Below are 22,176 nucleotides of genomic sequence, written 5' to 3' on the forward strand. Positions count from 1 at the left end.
GATGTGCGTGTGTTGGTGCGTGCATGTGAGGGTGAGGTAGTCCAGAGGTCTGGTCATTATCACCACTACAGCCAGTGAGCATGTGGCCAGGGCAGCAGGAAAAAAGGTAAAGGAGGGTGGAGAGGGAGGTAAATAAGGACAGAGCTGGGAACACGATGCTCAGAGTGCAAGGGATGAAAATAATGACCCCAAGTTTTAAAAAAATGGAGTGGAGGACAGATGCTGCAGACGGACGGTGCACCATGAGGAACACTCTAAAGAAATAAATACTAAAAATGCTTCGCTTTCTTTATTTCTCTAGAAATTTGATATTCACTACTGTTAGCCTATCCTCTAGAAAAACAGAGGAATACATGCACACAGTGAGCTGCAGAGCTGAGATTTTGGTAGTCACCCTGTGGAATGCCGACAGTATCGTGTGTGTGTGCGTGTTTTCCCAGCTTGCCTTAGCTGTGGCGTGCTGTGGTCACCGGGCCTGTGTGTGGTCCTGGTGTGGTTCAGCTGCTCAGAATCATTTCCATTTAAACATATCTGTGGTCCTCAATACAAACCGCCAATGTTATCCACTCCATTGGAGGTAACACCAAAAGCTTTGCCCTTTTCGTGACCGCCTCTGTGTGTGTGTATATGTTGCGTTCATATCTGTTCGTGTTAATGTAAGGTGAAGACTGGGGGTGTTTGCGCAAATGTTTGAATGTGTGAATATGCGTGTGATTCACTGTCATCTGTCTTCTGGCATATTAGCGAAGGAGATTTCTCATGTAGTCAAGATAATGGCGAGCAAACAGGGTTGGAGTGGTGTGAGCACTGATGGATGGCTCTGTTTTGAAATGCAGGGCCCCTTCAGGGCATTGTGTCCCAGTGATCAGGGACTCCTCTCTCAGGGGTTCCTTCCCACCACAAACAGCAGCTTAGATCGGATCATTGAGAAGGAATGCGGATGCCTTCGTGATGTTTCTCTCACTCGCTCTGTCTTTGAGTGTGTCTCTTATGATGGACGGGGGTTATAGGTGCGAATTGGCTGATCCTCGTGAACATTTGTGTGCTGAGCCAAACCTGTAAAAACACATTTATGCTTCCATAAAAACATAGATGTCTCTGTCAGTGGATTCTCAAGAGTCTTTTATTATCTTTCCTTTTTTACCTCCTATTCTTTTTATTTCATGTTTTCCTTTTTATACCAGTTTTGAGTATCAATTATGGTTTGACACTGCAACACAAACACAAGTAGGTGAATCCCCTTCTCACCTGTGTAACAAGCGAGCAGTGTGCAATGGGATATTTGGTAGTGTGTCTTTTAGCATCTGCATGGGTTATGTTTCCTAAGCAGTGTGTGGGGGACACAGCTTACAGAAAACAGAGATGAGCGTTTATCACTCACAGGACACAGAGGTGACAACAGGGGTTGCCATTGTGGCAACTCCCCAGACAGAAGATTGCTTTCCCAAGCCTGCCTTTTGTACACACATTGGCTGCACTTTCCCATAATTCATCTGGCAAACAGGAAGGAATCACAGACCGGATTGGATGCATGACCCAAAACAGCTCCAGTCCCATTATGCAGTGATAAATGACCCACCAGCAAGTCGGGGAATTTTTGGACCATAGAAAGAGAAAGAGCAGGATCGACTGGAAATGATTAGAGTCACACAGTTTTGCTCAAGGGACGTGATCAGTGAAACAGTCGAGAAGATGACTCGGACAGTGAGAATTACCTTGTCAGTGGAGGAGGAAGCGGGGCTCAGCAGATCTGGCTGGTCGAGGTGGGGAAAGAGAGGGAGACGAAGCATGTCCCGCTGCTGACCACAGGGACCTCAGTGCTGACATGAGGACCACAGCAGAGCAGCGTCCTGCCGGCACTGATGGGGTCTCTGAGAACTTCTGCTGGTTTTTGCTTATTGTGCTCCTCTGTATGCACACACACACGCACACACATCAGAGTTGGCCTGGCATGCCAAAGAATCCTATTCTTGCACGTATGTTTGTCAGAAAATGTCAAAAGATTGTTTGTGTCTATTTCCTAAACAAATACAGATGTATGTTGCGGTTGGCCTTCGATTCCAGTGTCATGGACTGTATTGTCTCTCTTTGTGTGGGGGATAGGCCTCTGGGGCAGAGGCTTACATGAATGACAGAGGGGCGAAGCACCACTCACACATCAATACATGCACATGCACACTCAAGCCTGCAACATCTCTGCTTAAGTGGAGGACAAATGTCTCCCCACAGACAGCCACTAAAAGCAGATATTGGATTAATCAGTCAGATCTGCCAACAACAGTAAAACTATCGATAGGGATGTGAACTGATGCTTAATATTAACTCAACATGGCTTTCAATAACAGCATAAATTTTAAACATTGTTTTATTTCAAAAGTACACAAACAGGACCAATATTGTTCAATAAGGCAAAGCTCAAATATTAACAACCACTCACATCAGAGGACTCAAAATCTCATAGTCACAGTTTATGGGTACCACTTGCAAATCATAAATAAAACTCTTTTTTTGTCATATATAGATTAGAACTTGTTATTTTTTTTCTTGTCATGAAAAAAAGATCATTAGACAAACATTTCAACACAACCCCAGCCACATGTAATCTTCATTATTATTATTATTATTTTTTATCCTCAGAATCATTATTGTCCATGAAACGTCAGAGTGGGCCGGGGGAAGGTGCACCTGTCTTTCTCCACATGGGTGTTACGTGGCTCTAATGCCCAGTTCCAAGCCCAGCTACAGACCCCAGCCCTTAGCTGCTACCTGAAAGGACTGAACGTAGTGGTGTGAGCGTCAGTGGGTTTTACTGGACCACTTGTGCAGTTTTTAAGCTACTATGTGCATTGTTAGCATTATTACTATGTTCAAAACTTTGTATCTCCCTAAAAATCTCTCTGTGCAGCTCATGTGATATTGCTAAAGCACCTTAATGGTAACTACTTAGCAGCTGCTAACCATTATCAATCCTTTCAAATAAGTGCCTTGTAGGGAGGTACCTCAGGGCTAGGGGCTTTGCAGGTGGTGAGTTGGAATTGGGCGCAGTTTTGCATGGGGCAAAAGTGTTTTTTTCTGTGGCATCTTCGCGATTCTTTTGCATGCCGAGCCAAGCCGATCCAAGTCAAGTGCTGGATGGAGAGGCATGGCCAGCTCTGGTCACCTAAGGAACAGCGCCAGGAGGACGCAGAGCAGTGTCGCTGCGAGAGATGGGGTGAGACCCTCAGCTCCTCCGCACTCCATTGAGTTTTCCTAGAGAGAGTGAGAGGGGGGCAAGATCCGGACAGATGTGGAACATTTATATAAAACACAAAAGCAGAATTAGTGAGGGATGTATTATGAAAGAAAGTAAAACAATGGTGAGGGATGTGTGTGTGTGTGTGTGTGTGTGTGTGTGTGTGTGTGTGTGTGTGTGTGTGTGTGTGTGTGTGTGTGTGTGTGTGTGTGTGTGTGTGTTTGTGTTCGTGGAGCGGATACCTCTGGGTGAAAAGGGTGACAGGTATCGGGGCGCCTCCTGTCCTTTTGCATCTTCAACCTCTCGCACTTGAGAGATTCATTATGTGCAGCTGAAGTTAAGGCAATAACAGACTGTGTACCCTCTGCAGGGTGTTTTCCTGCTGGAGTCCACTTCTTGTTTATAATGGCAAGGAATGCGTGTTTATGAGTGCACCACGGAAAGAGGTTCTTATGGATGCAGTGATGCTTTCGGGCACAGCGCGGTGTACAAAAAGAAAAGGAAAGCAGACTCTGAGCGATGTTTGATGAGTTTTCTTTGGTCGCGTAGCAACAGGCTAGCAGGCTTTATGCTACAGTGAGCACTCAACAACAAAATAAACAGTGGTGGACATGTATATACAGTGTGACTGTGCTGCATGAAATCTCAGAGAAATGCACATTGCAGGAGAACCCAGCTCGGCAATGTGGTGACGAGCTAAGTTCTTTCAGTCTGACTCCACTCTGAGCTGTGTCTGCTATTGATCAGGATCCCGTCACAGCGTGGGATGTTGTGTAACACAGTCCAAACGCACACAAGCGCACACACACACACACACACACACACACACACACACACACACACACACACACACACACACACACACACACACACACACACACACACACACAGCACTGTGAAACAGACCTCTAGTAGAGTGTTGTCTCAAGGCCTCTGCTTCAGATCTTGTCCCTTGCAAAGCTCTCATCCCTTTCATCTACCAGAGGGGTAGAGAGCAAATAAACACCTCGAGGCTGCCTCACAAATGAAATATTCTGTTTCCTGCATCCCTCTAACATCGACAGACACACACTGGAAGAGAATAGATTTCTCATTTAAAAAACATAAGCAGGTAATAGTGTGATTTTTCTCTGTGGGGGGAAGAGCCCAACTGGAAAGACTGCAGCAGGCCGGCTGTTTAACACATTAAAATTGCCATCAAAAGCGATTCATTTATTTATTCATTCATCTTCTTCTGAGTCAGTCTATTGCTAAATTCATCTTTCACTTGAAATTGAGCTGTGACAATTATTATTAGTTTTTGTGGCTTTTAATCAAGTTTTCTGTCAAGGTTTTCTGGAGTTGTTGCCTTACTCATCTTCACATCCCTGTCAAATCATCCTTTCCTCTCATTCAGGACACCAGGAGACAGGAATCTGCACACTGTGCTCAATCACCCCCACCTCTGCAGTCCTTGGCCAGCGAAGGATATACATGATTTCGATGGGGTCCATGGTGATTGGCTCAAACATGCTGCAGTCACACTTGTTGTCCACCACCACCATGAAGAGATTACTGCTGGGGATCTGCTGGATCACAAAGGACCTGCCAATCACAGCGCAGACAGCCAGAGACAGAAAAAGATGAGGAAGGAAGAGGGGAGAGGGAACAAGGGACGAGTGAGAGTTGGATTGGCAAGGAGACAAGGCGCATGGGTATGATGTAAATTTCCATGTGTGTCAGAGGATTTGTGTTATGAGTGTTCACATTCTCCCCTGACGGAGGGGAGATGCACTGAGGAGACTCCACTGGATGCATGTCAAGAAGATGACTTGCCTCACCGCCAGCTGTCAATAAACATCCTGAGACACGGACAGACTCACACCAGCAGACACACACATATATAGTATACACACATACTTCTCTAGCTCACTCCATCCCCTCTTCTTCCTCATTCTCTTCCCTTCCTTCTCTTTTGTCTTTGTTATGTCCCATCCAAGCCGAGCACCAATGAAGTGTTGCCGAATATAAAACACTCCAAAGGGAGACAAATGGGAACCACACTTTTGTGCTCATAGCTTCCCATGGCTGTGTTTTACTGGCCTGAGAGATCAGGCCTTGCCTCGGCCTCCTGGCCAGTGATTTACGACCGTGGATAAGCTTTATGAAGAAGAGAGGTCGTAAAGATGATCTCTTCTTTCTGTCACCCTTTCTTTCTTTATCTCTCGCTTCTCTCCCTCCCTCTCTCTTGCCGCAGCTGGATGATTTATCGAGTTCACTGTGAGGCATTTATCAGACACGTATGAGAACATGCACGTGTGACTGAGTGAACACACACACATGCAGAAATCTTGTATACAGGCACACACTTTCTGAACCCGTGCGAAGGAGGAACTGAGACAAAGAGGGCGAAACCTGATAGATCAAAATACAACTAGTATCAAGAACATCTCCATCCTTACTAATTCAATACTATGACCAATTTAATCTGACCACAAACAGCCTCCAATCCCTGAGTAGCACCAATCCACCGCACGCTAATACAGTTATCCCACCGTGACCAACCAAACCCAACCAAACCAGCCCAGCAAATAGGCCAAGCCAGTTCCAATCAGGGCGAATAGGATCTGCTGATGTTTAATAATCCGTGCTCACCCCTGCACAGCGCCGGGCCGGCTCAGCTCAGCCCGCTGATAGAAAGCAGAGCAAGTGTTCTTGGAGAAAAGACTTAAACACATCCTGACAGCACAGCTGCTGGCCTTGAACATACCCAGCGCCGGGAAGGGGAGCACTACACCGCATATGAATGCACACACATACACACAGACACACAAAAGGATGTGCACAATACGCACGAGACAGACACTTGTGCACACACAAACACACACAGACGGTATAGACTGTGTCTTCCTCTTGACATGGCCTCCTAGTACTGTGGCTTCCAGTGATTTTGGCCAGCAGAGAAACGGACTACAAAGACAGCCAAAATGTTCCTCTGATAGATAGATAACGACAGGGAGAGACAGTGAATGACAGTGAGAGCCACAGAACGAAAGATAAGGCAGCAAAAGAGAACGAGTTAGATAGATGTGGAGCATAAAGCTGCCGCGCTGCAGGAAAAGATAAAGACATAAAGTGGTGACAGAACGTGTCTTCGTTTCAAAGTCCTGACAAAACACATCACACAATCTGCAGCTGAAGCTGATAAAAATTAGCACAGCTTATCAACACGTTTTGATCATGAAGGGAGACGTTTTATCTTTCCAGTGTCAGCTGTGCAGAAGCTCATTTCAGGGGGTCGAGATGATAATATTTCATAACGCGTTCGACTTTACACGTGCTTTGCTTTTGATGCAGAACAGTAGCAGTTTTTTTTCTACCATTCATGGTAAAATCATTCTCTGCTCAGTTTTGGGGAGATGAAATAGTTTTGTGAGTCCTGTAGTGAATGTTCACATTTTTCCAATGATTTAATCGTTGCATAACTAGCCATAACCATAACTGCACGCACTGTATGGTTTTGAGAAATATCTGTCATCACAGTTGGGAAATTTGACCAGTAATTACTGTGTGTGTAATTTAACAATTACTAATTCAATGAGTTGACATTGCTCCAATAAAATCTCAACAAACAGACTGGCGAGAGCAATGCTGTCATATTATTTCCACTTCTCTTATTACTTTTGGGGAAAATGGGCACCGTGATCCCAGTATTCTTTTTTTTAAGCCTTTTTACACACTTTACATGATTCCAGCATGCAGTATGTTCAGTTCCCTCCAGCAGCTGCTGGTGCAAATTGCAGATACAAGCTTATAACAAAAGGTCCTTGTTGAGCAAAATGAGTCAGGAAAAACTCTGAAAATAAAAACATGCAGTTAAAAAAAATGGAAAATGGCATCAAAAAGCATCAAAAGGGGACAGAATTATTAGAATTTAATTTAAAAATAAAAACTCAGCACTTGAATATTATAAAAATACCCAAATAACATAACTTATATTAAGATATAAATGCACATTACTGAGTCCTGGTTCCATAAAGGTTATTACACCGGTTCTGTTTTTTTGTTGTTATACACTGTATAGTCTAAAAAGCACTTCTCTTCTGCAACAGAAGCATTAAAATCTGTTTAAAAAGCTGCCTTACAGCACATTGGAGGTGAATTCATCCCAACATGCCCAATTATCTCAACAACACTATGATTATTAGTGTGACCCAGGATGAAAAGATGTATAAAATGATGTATAAAAAGACTTTTTCTAGAGTCTCAGGAGAACAGATGAAACCACGTCTACATGTCTGACTGTAGTGCTTAAAATGCAGCTTAATGCAACTTTGAACCCTCTCTTCTCGGGACATTGCTGGTCTGGGACGGTCGAGAGAAAGAAAAAGAGCATGACTTTGGATATATGGCCGCGAGTATTGTCGCTAATAGTCCCCTTCAAGACCTTCTTTGGTTAGAGACATGACACACTCTTTGTCCTTTGTCTCATGTTACAGTCTGGAGAAGTTGGCAATGCATTAATGGAGATTAAATCATCCTATAGGGCCACTTAAACTATTATATCATTCACTGGATTTCATCATTTCTTGTGCTCCGTCAGTCTGTCTCACCCGTCAGGAAGTAATGGACAAATAGAAATACCAATATCACACACACACACACACACACACACACACACACACACACACAATCATAATACAGTAAAGAAAGGTTTAACAGGCAGGAGCTTAGGGTATATTTCCTAGAGCATAAAGCACACACACACGTGGCCCGATGAAAATATGAGAGAAAGGCCTCAGTCAGCCTGTAACGTGAAACAGATGTTTATCGCCAATATCCTCTATTACTAATATGAGCTATAAAATTCCACATTACTGAAATAAAAACTCCATTTTACTTTGTCAAATTCATTGTGCTTTAAAAAAGATTTATTTGAAGGCGACATGTTGCTCAGAGAGCAAAGCCCTGCCCGCTAATCCCGGTTCTGGTGTCATCATGGGAGATGAGGCCATTCTTCTCTGAAGCGCGCTTCTCTCGTGTGTGTGCGGGTGGGTGGGTGCTGTGAATGTGTGTGTGTGTGCAGTATGTGTGTTTGGGGTCTGACTGCATCCCCAACCGCATTTCACTCCTAGCACCCAGGGCAGTGGTTACCCTGCTGACCTTGTGGGGCTGTACCGGCAGCAGACACACAAGGAAAACACACACACATGCGCACACACAAACGGTTCTGAGCTTCCCTGGCAGTTCCACAGCTGGGAGCAATGAAGGGCCCATTGGAGGGATCCAGAGAACACCCCACAATTGCCTGACAGAAAAGCCCAAATTGTTAATGGGGACCACACTCATTTTCCCATTTTTAAAGGAAGCCTTTTTTTTTTCCACCTCTCTCCCTCTTCTCTAAATGCCTCGTATTTCAAACTGCCAGGGAAGAGAGTGAGTGTCTGCGTCTCTGATGGACTGCCGGGATAAAAGTGTTTTCAACAGACAACAAATGAGCTAAATGTGCTCCTCATGATCGTGGATTACAGAGATAAGAATATTTCACCAAGATGAGATTTAACGGGATAATTCACTGCTTTATGGAGGGCAGGGTCCAGGTGATAGAAAAGGTGTGTTGTTGTTGTTAATGCGTGTTCACATGTCCGCATGCGTGTGGCTCATACTTGATGCAGCCGTCACAGTCAAGGTTGCCCGTGTTCTCTTTGATGGTTCTCTCGGAGATGAAGGCTGGGTACTCTGTGTCACATGGTACCTGCATGCTCCGACCCATCCTCTGAGCTGGAGGGAGGAAGTGAAGAGAGAGAGAGAGAGAGGAAGAAAGAAAGAGAAAAAATGAGTGAGAAAGCCATGGAACATCCACTTCAAAGTTAAATATATATTTAAAATACTTATGCAAATAAATTGTAAGCAAACACACCACATCCTTGCAAATATACAAGTTTGATAGAAAGCAGCATTTCTGAACCAGAGCTGCCTCTTGGATATTTCCAGTGTAAATCTAGGCCAGCCATTTGCGCAGCATTGCTTGAACTCTCCTGCCACCCAGAGGTTTGAAACAGCTCTGCAGGATGGATAGGACTGGTGGAGGAGGCAAAATCCTCTATTTGAGTCAATATTTTTTAACACAGGCCAATTAAAGAAGGGGCTACTATAATCCACATTTGCATATTAAATATTAACATTTAGAGACATTTTATGCTTTATCAGGGTGATGTTCACACACTTTTTACGACATACGAACAGATGTTTAAAGATGTGTGTGATTTAAATGGAGCAGTTCAATTACCGGGTCTCAGCAGTGCAGCATTACTGTGTGAAAAAATGTGTGTGTGTGTGTGCGGTTGTATATAAACTATATGCATGTGAGAAACACAGCCTACATGTATAAACGTCTGGGATTAGTTCAGGTTGAGAGGCTGTGTAGATTGGGTTACAGGCTGCTAAATTGGGGTGTTTCAGTTGTGTGTCACAGGCCTGTGTCTCTATTGTAAAAAGATATAGAAAGTAATGCTAAGACCTGAGGCTAGCCAGCTGTGAAATTGTCTCGACTGCTTGGCGAGCAGCGATTCCCAGCTTCACTTCATTCGGGATAAGAGTGTGCAAGGAAAGCGTTTTATAGACTTTCATTTTGTGGTTCTTTCTCTCTCCCTCTCCCCGCTCTCACGTTCACATACGAAACATTTTTATATTAGTTTTGGCGAGAATTAATACTACAATACGATGCTGCTTAGTGAGGCTTTAATTTCAGACAGGCAAACAGTATTCAACACTCCATAAAGCATAAGGCATCACAGCATTCGTAGCTTTGGCGCTAAGCATATGAGAATGTGCGTGCGTTTGTGGAAGAAAGTGAGACAGAAAAAAGAAGGAAGGACATAAAACCAGAGAGGGGTGGAAGGAGAGATAGACAGAGTGAGAAAAGAGGGAGAGTGGAGCCTTTTTTCTCCTGTTACAAAGCGGATATTGCTTCCCACCACCTCCAATATGACACACATCCTTACAGTTCATAAAACCATCAAGTATAACCCCCTCTGGACACACAAACAAATACAAATGTGCACACACACACCCTCTCTTAAACTGAGGTCACTTGAGGTAATCTTGTGTTCTGCCGTTTTTACTTTTAGGGTTTGGATTGTGCCTCTTTATTCTGTTTTTCCAGTGGTCACACTGACTCAGACCAAGAGGAAATGAGAGGGGAGAGGGCGACGATGAAGACAGAAGGTCAGCGCTGAGGACGCTGCTGGTTTCTTCTGCGTGCCGTGTGACCTCAAGCATTAGGGTCAGCGTGTGGTTTGTCTTTGGAGTCTTCATTTAGAAATAAATATCGAACTATCAAAAATACTTTTTGATCAGCATTTTAAAAGATGTTAATGTTTCTAAGGGTGGATGTAAAACTCAATGATTTCCTTTCTTCTTTGTGAGACAGGAAAGACAAAAACCTTAACAAAACTATAAAACTACTACTTAAAAAAAAAAAAACCTGGAAAATGAGGTTTTATTTGTTTATTGCTGCAGATGATATGCTGAGGTGTGAGCCTTGGGATTCAATTTATTAAGTTAAAAACAATTAAGTTCACTTCAAGAAAATAGTTTTATTTATTTCTTTTGTTTTACAAAGGAGAATATCTGTTTCTGTCAATGAAAAAAAAAGTTTTGTACTTCAAATGAAAGACCTTTTGTTTTTCTTTTTTTTATTTAAATAAACAAATGAAAAAAATCGAGACCCATTTCACATGTAATTACAGCCTGTAATGGATGCTGCTAGTGAGCAAAAATAAGTTTTTCAGTTGTGAAAAAAATGTATTTGTAAACAAATGAATTTCAACTTTAAATAAATGTATATATTTAATAATAATAATAATTTCTATATTATCTCTCTATTTTCAATAAGCTTGAACAAAGTTTTGTACAAATTATACAAATGCACAGTGAGAATGATCCTGATTCTTTTCTAACATGTATCATAATTACTGACAGAAATTATTATTTGAGGATCAGAATTATTTTGCACTTTATTCATCTAATTTAACATCTGTGACTATTTTCAACTTCAGCAAAGATTGGAAATGAGATCTGATGAGCAGCATTTATAGTACATATAAACAGTGCTGTGTGTATGCACCAACAGTATTAGGAAAGTACATAAACAATGATACTTGTGTATAAACGAGTACTACGATTAGGGTATAAGCTGTATACCTTCAGTGTGAGTATGTGTGAGTTTGCTTTAGACAGAGAACAAGCAGATCACCACAGAGTGCGTTCTTACCTTTAGCTGTGAGGTCAGAGTTCCACCAGCTGTACAAGTTAAACTCGACCAGGAATCTGCATGTGGAGAAAACATCGGCCATAACAATACACTCCAGCACGCGCTCATACGATACATACTGTAACAGTCTCTGCTGCATTCCAACCATTTTTTACACACACGATAAAAATTTCTCACCAATTGCAGCAGAGGAAATTGTTTATTTTAAAGCAACGTGGCAGAGATATGAATCTTTGCTCACTGCCAGTTATCCCAGTCACAACCCCTTCGTGTTTATGCTTCTTAGATGCCTCAAAGTCTTTCAATTGAATCAATCATGAAAACCTTTTTCAAAAAATGAGTGTTAAATATTGGTAGACAGGTTTGTGCTGAATCTGACTCTTTTCATGAGTAAAGTGGTAAATTATTATAATAACCATCTCAAATCTTTTTTTTTAAACTTCAGTCTTGTATGACTTGCTTATAAAACAGGCTGTTTATCTCATAAATCACATTGTGTATACAGATGATTTGGTCATATTTTCTCAGACAGACATTAAATAAATGCTCAATACGATGCTGAATGTGAAAAGTTCAAGTATAAAACTAAATTTGCCTCTTCCTAATTACACAATAGATGATCATAACATGCTTGCATGCCACTATTTAGGGCTTACAATAGTGATAACTTACAGTACAGTCTGTGTGTGTGTTTTTGTGATTTGTATTTAATGTGAAGGCTGTTCACAAAGTTTTGAAGTGTTCTAACTTTCACGTAAGCCCACTCACTCATAGTATGTGATCATTTCAGTTTTACACTGATAAAGTGCAGCACACATGGAAAATGAAACACATAAATCAAAAGATCACTGATATTTCGAAGACAAAAAAATGATCTGAACCGCGTTACAGGCTGTAAAAATTAGACAACTCAATCCTCCCATGATGCACTGTGGCGACAACAGACCACCCAGAAAGACTCAGCAACCACAACATGGCATCGCAGGAGCACCCGCGCAACAGGAAACATCAGGTAGCCATTACTGCTCATGATCACTGATGATCATGCCGACATACATGTGGAGGGACTCGTAAACAAACATACAGTTGACGTATAGTCACAAACACACAGTTAACCTCATCTGACAGGAGAGGCCACCGTACTAGTCCTCAAAAGCACGCGTATGCAGCGAGCGTGTGCTGTGACGAACAGACAAAAGACACTCACATACACAGAAGGCTTACATGACAAGCTCAGTCAGGATCCACTTCATGGCTGAGAAGAAAGCAAAGTAAGGCTACAGAAGGAAAAAACGAGAGAGAAAATATCGATCAAACGTTAGAAAACACATAACACACAGTCCCAGCTTTGCATCTCGTGGAGTGCAAACGAGGTTGAAGAGAGTGACAAAATGCAGCACTCACATCCAACAGTCTGTGTCCGCTGTCACTGCTCTCAGAATAAACCCAGCACAGAGCCTGGTAGTCATACAGAGTGACCCTGAGTACATAAAGATGGCAAAGAGAGGACAGAGAGGAAGACGGAGACATCAGAAAAATAGATAAAATGAGGTAAAGACAGATAGAATGTTTTTACAGATTCGACTTTAATAAGGAATGCATTAGTCAGGAAGACAGAGCCCACATAAGCCTTGATTCACACATTATCTCTGCTATTACATGCCCGCGGGGTCTTTTGGACTGCTGTGTGAGAGCAGGAAGGAAAGATCACACCTCAGCTATAAGTGCCGCTTTACCTGCAGATAATATATTGGATGGATGTGGCAAGAATGGGAAAAGGAAAGCAAGTGAAAGCCGAGAGCTTCCCGAGAGGTTCCTCAAAGTGATGTAGGAAGGTGGGTGTGTGTGTGTGGAGATGATTTGGGGATATTGAGGGGATATCAGAGGATTTAAGGGCTTAGTAGCCCCTGAGGGTGTGAGGTCTGGGTCCGTCTGGGAGAGGTTATTGAAGGGGTTCCTAACACAGACGTGCACACACACCTGCACACTGGACACTCTTTCTCACAGCCTGTGGATAAGTTGCTATGTACTTGACAACACTTTGTGTGTGAACGGGTGTGTGAGCATGTGTGATGAGTGGGCCCGGTCTATCCGCAGCCCTGGGCGATGTTCAAACCTCAGTCACAGTACCGGTGACACACGGCTCCAACACACTGCCAGGAACCAATTAGCACTAAGCCAGGCCACATAATGGTGTTAGCAGCAAACTTAGAGCAATGTAATATCTGTGTATGAGTGTGTGTTTGCATGCGTGTGTGATTACTGTATGTGCGTGTGGGTGCTCTCCATTTGCTTTGCATGGGAGCACAACTTCGCTTTCAACCTTTTTAGTCATTTCTCTTTCCACTGCTCGTCTGAAAAAGGCGGATGAACCAAAAGTAATTCAAAATAATTTGCGGACATTTGTCTTTATCAGCAGCCTTGATGCCGATCGGTAAATCCAAGCTGGCAGCTTGTGTCAACTTTAAGTGGTGCTCTTTTAAAACGTCTTTAATGTTTTTTAATCAAGACAAAAACTGCGCTGCAACTTAGCACATTAATTCTCTGCAGATGGCACTGGGTTAAGACAGATCGTGCTGGATTCATTAGTGTTAAGATCCATAAGCTCCATTACTCATCATGCTAATGCTTCACCGACACAAGTCGCATTATTCATTCATCATATGTCGTCCCTGATATTAAACGATCCCTCATCATCCGACATTAAAGATTCAGTGAAAGCACTTGTAGGCCTCTTTGTTTTTATGAGTGGGGCTGTAAACCACTTGCTGTCAGCTTTTGAGGTTCATCCGTATGATAAACAGGCGTGGTTGTCTACTTGTGCGATGATTTGTCACCCGTGATTTTTATGCACTGAGACAGCATGGCTAAAATCTCCTCACCCACATCCCGAAGGCAGGACTGGATGCTGGGTACGGTCCTGATGCCATGTTGGAAATGTGGTTATAAGCTTCTCTCCAAAACGTAAATTTAACGTGCAAAGTTCTCTAAAAATGCCACAAACGTCAGACCAAACAAGTCTGACTCCATAGTCAAACGACAATATGTGTCTGTCTGTGCCTGCTCCTCTGTATTTCTGCTCTCTAATGCTGGGAAAGTTATCCTCTTGGGTTAACTTTCCAAATTAATTGCAGAAAGTCACCACCCACTGCTGCTGGCGTTTTCCAGGAGACACAACTCTACAACAAGCACTATACGCAAAAATGTGTCTACGTGTGTGTGTGCGACTTCAAGTTTCTCCTAATTCCTTCGTTTCAGGAAAAGATTTTGCTGTAATCCCCTAACGGAGAACTCTGCTGAGCGAGGGGTCGGAGTTCAGCGCTGAATAGCTCAACACGATTGGCCAAGTTAAGAGCTGTCAGCGCAAGGGGAGACATGCTCTCATTCTGTGGCCTGCCGGATAATATGCACATACATTTACACACATGCATACACTCATACATGCACTTGTGCTGGCACGTACGAGTACACAGTCATACGCCCACACACACACGTGCTGTTTGAAATACTTACCTCTTGAAAGAGCCCATCTGTAGAAGCTTACTCATTACAGCTCCCTCTGCTTCTCCAAAAAATTTCCCTGTCTGAGAAAGAAGGGAAAGAGATTTGGTTTAATAAAACAAGTCATAACAAAATGTAAATGTAAAACAAACATAAACTTAAAACTATGTGTTAATCATGCTAGGAGCTCTTGCAGACAAAAGCTGACACTTGCAAAGTCCAGATCAGCCTGGATGAGAGACACAAGCCTAAAGCATGCAGACACCATCCCTCTCACATTGCTCAATGGTCTGTGGGGTCCTTCCTTCTGTTCTGCCAAATGACCAAGTGGCAATGGCCGACGAGAAACATCAGCGATACAAACACACTGACTGCCTTTTCACTGACTGAACTGACATCTGCCATACACGAAGCCTCCGACAGCCATTTCCAAGCATGCAAACAGTAGCTCGCTCACATTGCACAAACACATGGGAAGCAGTTTCTGCTTCTCTGCAATAAGAACAACCATCCCGTCTTTTAGCTGATCAAGCCCCCCTGCACTCCTCTCCCTCCCCACATTTCCTGTCCGTATCCAAAAAAGGACCCGGTGAAAACCACAAGCCAAAGCGCCTCGGACTTTTGCATTTTTTCTTTATTCTACATGAGTTGCTGCAGTGTTTGAACTCTTGAGACTTCTTCTCTTCTCTATGCACCCTGGAAGAAGGTGAAGTTGTGGCAGGAATCCCTACTCAAACCTAAGAAAAGCACATTTTCCTGACCAAAGGTGACATCTTCAAAGGCTTTGTTTTACCTTATCATCAGTCATTTACAATGATGTAGCTCTTACCATTTGAGAAGCTTGATAAAATACTTGAATGACTTTTACCAATCAGCTGTTTTAGTGTAATTCAAAACCCTGAGATTCATGACATTACACAGTCGCTTCACCTCCTGTCTGTCCAAACTGCTCCAAGGCAGGTGATGCCACAGGGACAGGGCTATCAGACTGTTAGCATGCATTAGCCATATCAAACACAGGGCTGAGAGCTACACCCTCCATCCCTCCACGTCCTAATTTTCTTGACATTTGGGAGGCAGAGAAACCTGACTGATGCATCTCGCCCCTGAAACCTCTTCCTAAAAACAGCATGAAATTGGCTGAAATGCCTGGTGGTTCTTCCAGCTCACCTCAGCAGACCTACTCAAGACCCCTCACATGTTTAATGCAACTTTTTGCCAGATCACATTAATGTTACCTTTTTGAGTTGGTGGCAGTTACACAGCATAACAATGAGTTAAACAGCTTGACAAGTGAAACTCTAAATGCTCCGTCACCTCCAAATTAAGACTGGATAACGTACGAGGAGCCAGCGAGTGAGAGACACGTGAAAAGAACATGCAGAGGAGAGGAAGGGCAGCGACAGCCAGCGGACTGGTTTCTAGATGAGCCAAAGCCAGAGTGACAGCATGTCTGGTGACAGCTAAGCAGAGGGTACATGCTAGGGCAGCACCATGTCTCCTTGAGAGTCTAAACAACAATATGCATGAGATGCAGGAAAAACATTATGAAACAGGAAAACAAATGTAAGCAGTAGATGGTCACCGTTGATTAAAATTTGGGCTCCTTCTTGGATTTCCACATGTTCAGCCATCTGTTCTGATGCAACCTGACTTCATATAAATTGTATATTTCCATTTGGCACTTGGGCTAATAGCTCAAGCTCAACTGAGTTAAAATTACAACGAAAATCCCACTTGTTTCCCATTTGCACAAAAAATAAATGTGCTTATTGCAACTATGACCTCAACAGACTACTATACAATATGTTCTTGCTTCATTTGACTCTATGGGTGTAAGTTTGTCTCTCTCTGTAGTGATGTCTTACCAGAGTATAATCCTCTGCTACCAGAATGAAGCCATTGTTGTCAATGAGGTAGCAGTTAATGTTCTGTTAAATAGAAGACAAAGTGTTAAAGCAGCTGGACGAGGTAAAAGTGACAAAATCATGGATGGAAAGGAAGGCTGACCGACCTCGTCGTCACAGCTTATGGAGCACTTCCCGTCTAATGCTGCACACTGTAGGATAAAAAAGAAAAGAAAACATAGTTGCATAGAGTACAGGCTGTTTGGTCAAGAACACAGATGACTTGTCAGCTGAAAACCTTCACTGACTTCCAAAATCATGAAAATGATTGACGACCTTCATGTGTTAAAAGTTCTACCAAAAGATCCAAACAACTTTCATGGGTCCTCAAGTCATTAAATATCTATAGCATGTAAAGAAACGCCAAGTTGTTATTAAAGTACAGAAATATGAAAACAAATGTTACAGCCGCCACTGTTCTTGTGTGTGTTTGTGTGTGTGTGTTCTTGTGCCCGGCATGTGTGTGGAAACAGGACTCCTCCTCCGGAAGAGGTTGGGGAGGAGCCAGCTGATGTTATATCGCTTGTTAGCCTCAATAGGCTTAGGGTGCTATTTCCTTTTGTATTTTGGTTCTCGTTTTCCATCTTAACTGTAGGCCTCATTTAGGAGGGTTTTATTTCCATTTCGTTTTGTTCGTGACTCAGGTAGGCTCTCCTTTTTGAGAGTTCTCTTTTGGTTATGATTATTTCATTTGTTTGAAAAGCACCCAACGGCTCTTTTCGTTGTCTTGGCCTTTGCCTTTTGTACAAAAACAATTTAATACCACTTGGGTTGAAATAAATATTTTAACTATTCACATCTGGTTATTTTTTTGTTACCTCCCTTCCCCTAGCGAGGGAAGTAAATTAAATATGCTCTCAACCAAGCCATCGTGGATATCAAAATTTCCTGATTTTTTTAAATTTACTTGCCTTTGTCTTTAAATTGTAAATATGGATTTTAAACTACTCCAGCAGGCGGTGTAGTTGGTGGATACACTTTCAATATGCAAACGTGCAGGACGTGTGTTTATGTGTGTGTACCTGTCTGCTGGCTGTCCAGAATTTCTTCTGAAAGAACTCCAGTTTCATCTGGATGCCCACAGCTGAAAGAGGGACAACACAGTCACTGAGACGTAGCAGCAGGACAGGATGTGTGTTATGTGTGTCGAAGTGCAAGCGCACTGTGATCTGTATCAGAACCGAAGTCATCCTACAGGCAAGAGAGACATTATTAACATGCACACAGAGTCAAAGTGCATCTTTCATTAACCCCAATGGAGGGAACACTTCCAATGTGGCAAACCCCTGCTGGACAAAAAGGGCCAAAAAGGCAATTACACCCTGCATCATACATGTGTCAGCTTATTTTTTCTGGAAGGCTTAGTGTATATGTGTGTGTATATATGTGTGTGTGTGTGTGTGTGTGTGTGTGTGTGTGTGTGTGTGTGTGTGTGTGTGTGTGCAAGTAATACTGAACTATCTGCACACATGTTCACAAATGCCACTAACCACACTCAAAATGCAGTTTCACATGATTCTGAACCAGACCTCTCTGTGCCCACATGAAATCCATCTCATTTCTCAGTCTGCCTCCCTGTTGTTATGCCGACAGGCATTTCCAGAGATGGTATACAGAGCTGCTCTCACGTCCCTAAGCCTCATCCCAGCAGGTCCCTAAATGCACAGATCTGACCAGAATTCCTTGCCTGGAAAAAAAACAGTGGCTGACATTAAATGTGTCAGCTTTTTCAGAGTTGGCTGAGGAAAGATTGACACATTCACCACAGGGTTTAACTTCCCTCCACTCCTCCTCATCCTCCTCTCCCTCTACCCCCTGCTACTAAGACTCAGAGGACCCTGGCTTTCTCTCAGTGAGGGTTTGCCATGCATTTGGGGTCTTCAAGTCTTTCCAGAAGCAAAATGTAAAGCTTCATCCAAAAGGCAGGGTAGTAGCAGGTAATAAACTGAACGTGACATTCAGGTATAAGCCGATTGTTACATACAGAGTAAATCACAAAAACTTCAATGCAACTATTGTTCGTTATATACTTTTTAGTTGTGTGAAGGTATTTAACGCGAAAAGCACAAAAAAACTGAATACAAGTTATGTAACCCAAAAAGAAACATAATGCACAAACATGTGAAATAGATACATGCACACGTACATGCAACAAGCTCCAAAAAAAGAGCCATTTGATTGGCCAAAAGTGCCTTCACTTCCACTGCTGATAACACAGAAAGTCGGTAACTTGATAACAATGAAAGACATGAAACCCCTTCTTCTGTAGCTGAAAACATGACTCATGTCAAAACATGTTTTGACTCTTAAAGGTGGGGTGAAGGAGTGTTGCAAGTGCCATCTCTCTCCATGCGATTACACATTAGCCTGCCAGATTTACCATCCCTCTCGCTCCCCCTTGCTCCACCTCCTCCCCTTCCCCTTGTCCTGTGCATGACTACAACGCCACCTGTTGCTGATTGGCTGGAATAGTGTTGTGTGGCTCAGTCCGAGCCCCTTTGTTTGCTTCCCATTTACAGAACCAGTGCTCTGCGCAAAAAACAAATTTTCTTTCAGTGCACACGTGGAACCAACAGCGCGCACATTGAGAGGAGATATTCACTGAATTTCAAATTCAGCAAAAATCAACACTCTTTCTCCAGAATGACTCACCCCACCTTGGTTAAACACTGCCAAACAATCATTTCATTTTCAAACAGGATGTCCAACATCTGTACAAGGAAATTCCTCTTGAAACACACACACACACACACACACACACACACACACACACACACACACACACACAAATAATTAAACAATATCATGTTGCACAAATGTTGATTCTATACACACAGGTGCACATATAACTCATCGTATTATTACAATACACTGCATTTTAGAATAATCATTAGTATTATCATGCTGTTGGTCATTAACAGTAGTATATATAGTGCAATAGCTGCAGTGGTGGCAGTAACTGTACACTGATTTACATCCTAATACAGTGCTTGCATAGAGGCACATTTGTGTGACTGTGTTGTTTCTATGATACCGCATGCAGAGAAACAGTAATGAGTAATTGAAAAAATGAAGAGGGCTCGGAGACGTGATCCAAATACGAATAAAAATCCTCACTTAGCTAAAAAAATAAAAATACAGTACGCTTCACTGCATGATGATGACAACAAATATTCCATTGGTTTGGACTCCTTTTAGTGCATTTGCATGATTGTTGCAGTGCAGTGGGGTGCTGCTGTGGCCTGTTTTAGCCCTTGCCCAGAGGAACAGGTGCAGATTATCCCGTCATAAGCTTTGCCAGATCCTTTCAGCAGCCCACCATTTCTACACCCACATGGAAAACCCAGGAGGAGAGGCTAAATTAAGATGCTGGGCAACAGCAATGGAAACACACATGGTCTAAAACCAGGGAGAACCTAGACCATTAAGCCAATAAAAGATATCATACTCAAAAAAGCTGTAAAAACAAAGGAAATAGTGACTGAAAAGGAAAGAAGATAAGGAGGTATAATTAAGTTGTCAGACAAAAACTGTGAATTCTCAAACATGAACCCTTCAAATAATTCAAAGATGTGAAAACACAATTTATTTGGAACATGATATAGTCCATACATGAAATGAAATTGTAAAGTGAATAAAACAATATTTTAAATAGTGTTAGATATAGAGGATAGCATATCTGTTGAGCAAGGAAAATAATTCAACATAAATCCAATATGAGCAGTACATGGGGTCTGAAATTGTATTAGAGGTTAAAAGTGCACTGATGTTGGCTGCTACCTGGAAGTCGGCTCAGAACAAAAAGACAAAAGCCCAAATCTGTCTCACTAATGCTCAGGAATTTTCTGCACTATGGGGGAACATTAATTTCCCTAGGTATGATTTAAGAACTTGGGGCTGTTTATGCCCTGAGCTGGGTTTATATGTCCAAAGATGAAGAGACATAAAATCCTCTCCAAATCCATCCCATCACCAATCTCCTATCAGTACAATCCCAGGCAGGGAGAGATGACAGCCCGTTTAAATCCTACAGGTATTTGGGATTCTAATAAGGATCATGTAAAAGTGTACATCCATCAGCGCAAGCGTGCATCTGAGTGTGCAGATACGTGCTCATGTACGTACTACAGCAAGGGAAAGCATAGGTGTTTAGCGTGTAGGTGTGTTTCTCTTTGAGTGTCTATGCATCAATTTGCATCCCAGTGACAGCAAAAACACCTCTGGGACAAGCATAAACTCACATGCAAATGTCACAAACGCACAGAGCTGTTAGAGAATTTGGCAAATCTGGTGGTGAATTCCATGGCTGCTGCACAGCGCAGGGGCGGATCATGTCAAGATGCTGAGCAACATTCAGAGAATGAGACGAACAAGAGGCTGTTGTTGAGGATGCTGGTCGTCCACAAGACTTATGCTCCACTGGCCCCTCCTGTGGAAGACTTGACAAACTGGTGTTGCAAATACAGCAAATCTATTCAGATGTTTTTAGAAATTATCAGGCAATTCAGTGCTTTAGAGCTGAAAAACTCAAGCAAAAAAAATCTGTGATGGCCAAATCTCAAATAGCTCTCCGAAATAGCCAGAAGACCGAATAAAAAATCACATGCAAACCATCTCTGTAGTTTGCCCTTCAGGCCTTAATGCCACTTGCATTCAATGCATCACAGGACATACGCATGGTGATAATATATGACAATCTACAGAGAAGGAATAGTACGCCATGTTTATTTTTTCCTGTCCATCTTTTTATTTTTTTGTAGCTTGATGCTTAACATTTTTAGACGTTGCAGCACAAACACAACAGACCGTCTGTGCACATCATCATGGGCTTTTAGCAAATACAAAGGTGTCATCACACATTTGAGGGTGCATTTGCTTATGTATCACTAAAGTGTGCATGCGAGCGTGGATGCAAATGTGTGTATGTGAGCGTGTGTGTGTGTGTGTGTGTGTGTGCAGGTGCACGGCCCTCTATGCGCATTTCTGTTTGTTAAAGCATCGTCATACGTGCATTAATTGCTCAAGGCTGGTATCTTAACACATTTACCACTAAAAATGAACTAAATATAAGCTGGAGACACATATTGACTTCAGTTTTTACTGTAGATGACAGAACGGAAATAATTGTCATGCCCTTCAGCAGAAGAGCAGATATAAATATGGATGGACAGCAGGGGAAATGCAAGGGAGGGTACTACAAGCCAAGGTCAGCTTGTAAGCTTAATCATATTCATCGTTAAAAATGATTTGATCATTAATCTCTTCCTGTCTCTTCCTTTGTT

The 22,176-nt window shown here is 42.6% G+C and overlaps 1 protein-coding gene across 4 annotated transcripts in view; it reads right to left on the bottom strand.

Annotated features, from left to right (window-relative positions):
- Positions 1-2,347: 2,347 nt before the first annotated feature.
- Positions 2,348-22,176, bottom strand: part of cacna2d3a (calcium channel, voltage-dependent, alpha 2/delta subunit 3a) — a 114,856-nt gene continuing 95,027 nt past the window's right edge. For 2 of the 4 annotated variants that reach the window (XR_011602406.1, XR_011602407.1), the window contains 11 exons: positions 17,917-17,978; positions 17,002-17,046; positions 16,856-16,918; positions 15,000-15,070; positions 12,891-12,966; positions 12,711-12,763; positions 11,487-11,542; positions 8,878-8,992; positions 4,706-4,816; positions 3,475-3,563; positions 2,348-3,249 (listed from right to left, as the gene is read on the bottom strand). Coding sequence is in view for 2 of the 4 variants with exons in the window: in XM_070968102.1 (XP_070824203.1) it covers positions 3,157-3,249; positions 3,475-3,554; positions 4,701-4,816; positions 8,878-8,992; positions 11,487-11,542; positions 12,711-12,763; positions 12,891-12,966; positions 15,000-15,070; positions 16,856-16,918; positions 17,002-17,046; positions 17,917-17,978 (830 nt within the window). In the remaining 2 variants the exon portion in view is untranslated. Of the gene's footprint in view, positions 3,250-3,474; positions 3,564-4,700; positions 4,817-8,877; positions 8,993-11,486; positions 11,543-12,710; positions 12,764-12,890; positions 12,967-14,999; positions 15,071-16,855; positions 16,919-17,001; positions 17,047-17,916; positions 17,979-22,176 lie in introns of all 4 variants that reach the window. The other 2 variants (XM_070968102.1, XM_070968103.1) reach the window with 1 other exon arrangement.

Source organism: Chaetodon trifascialis, chromosome 8, assembly GCF_039877785.1.
Source record: "Chaetodon trifascialis isolate fChaTrf1 chromosome 8, fChaTrf1.hap1, whole genome shotgun sequence".
In the NCBI taxonomy this organism is placed as follows: Eukaryota; Metazoa; Chordata; class Actinopteri; order Chaetodontiformes; family Chaetodontidae; genus Chaetodon; species Chaetodon trifascialis.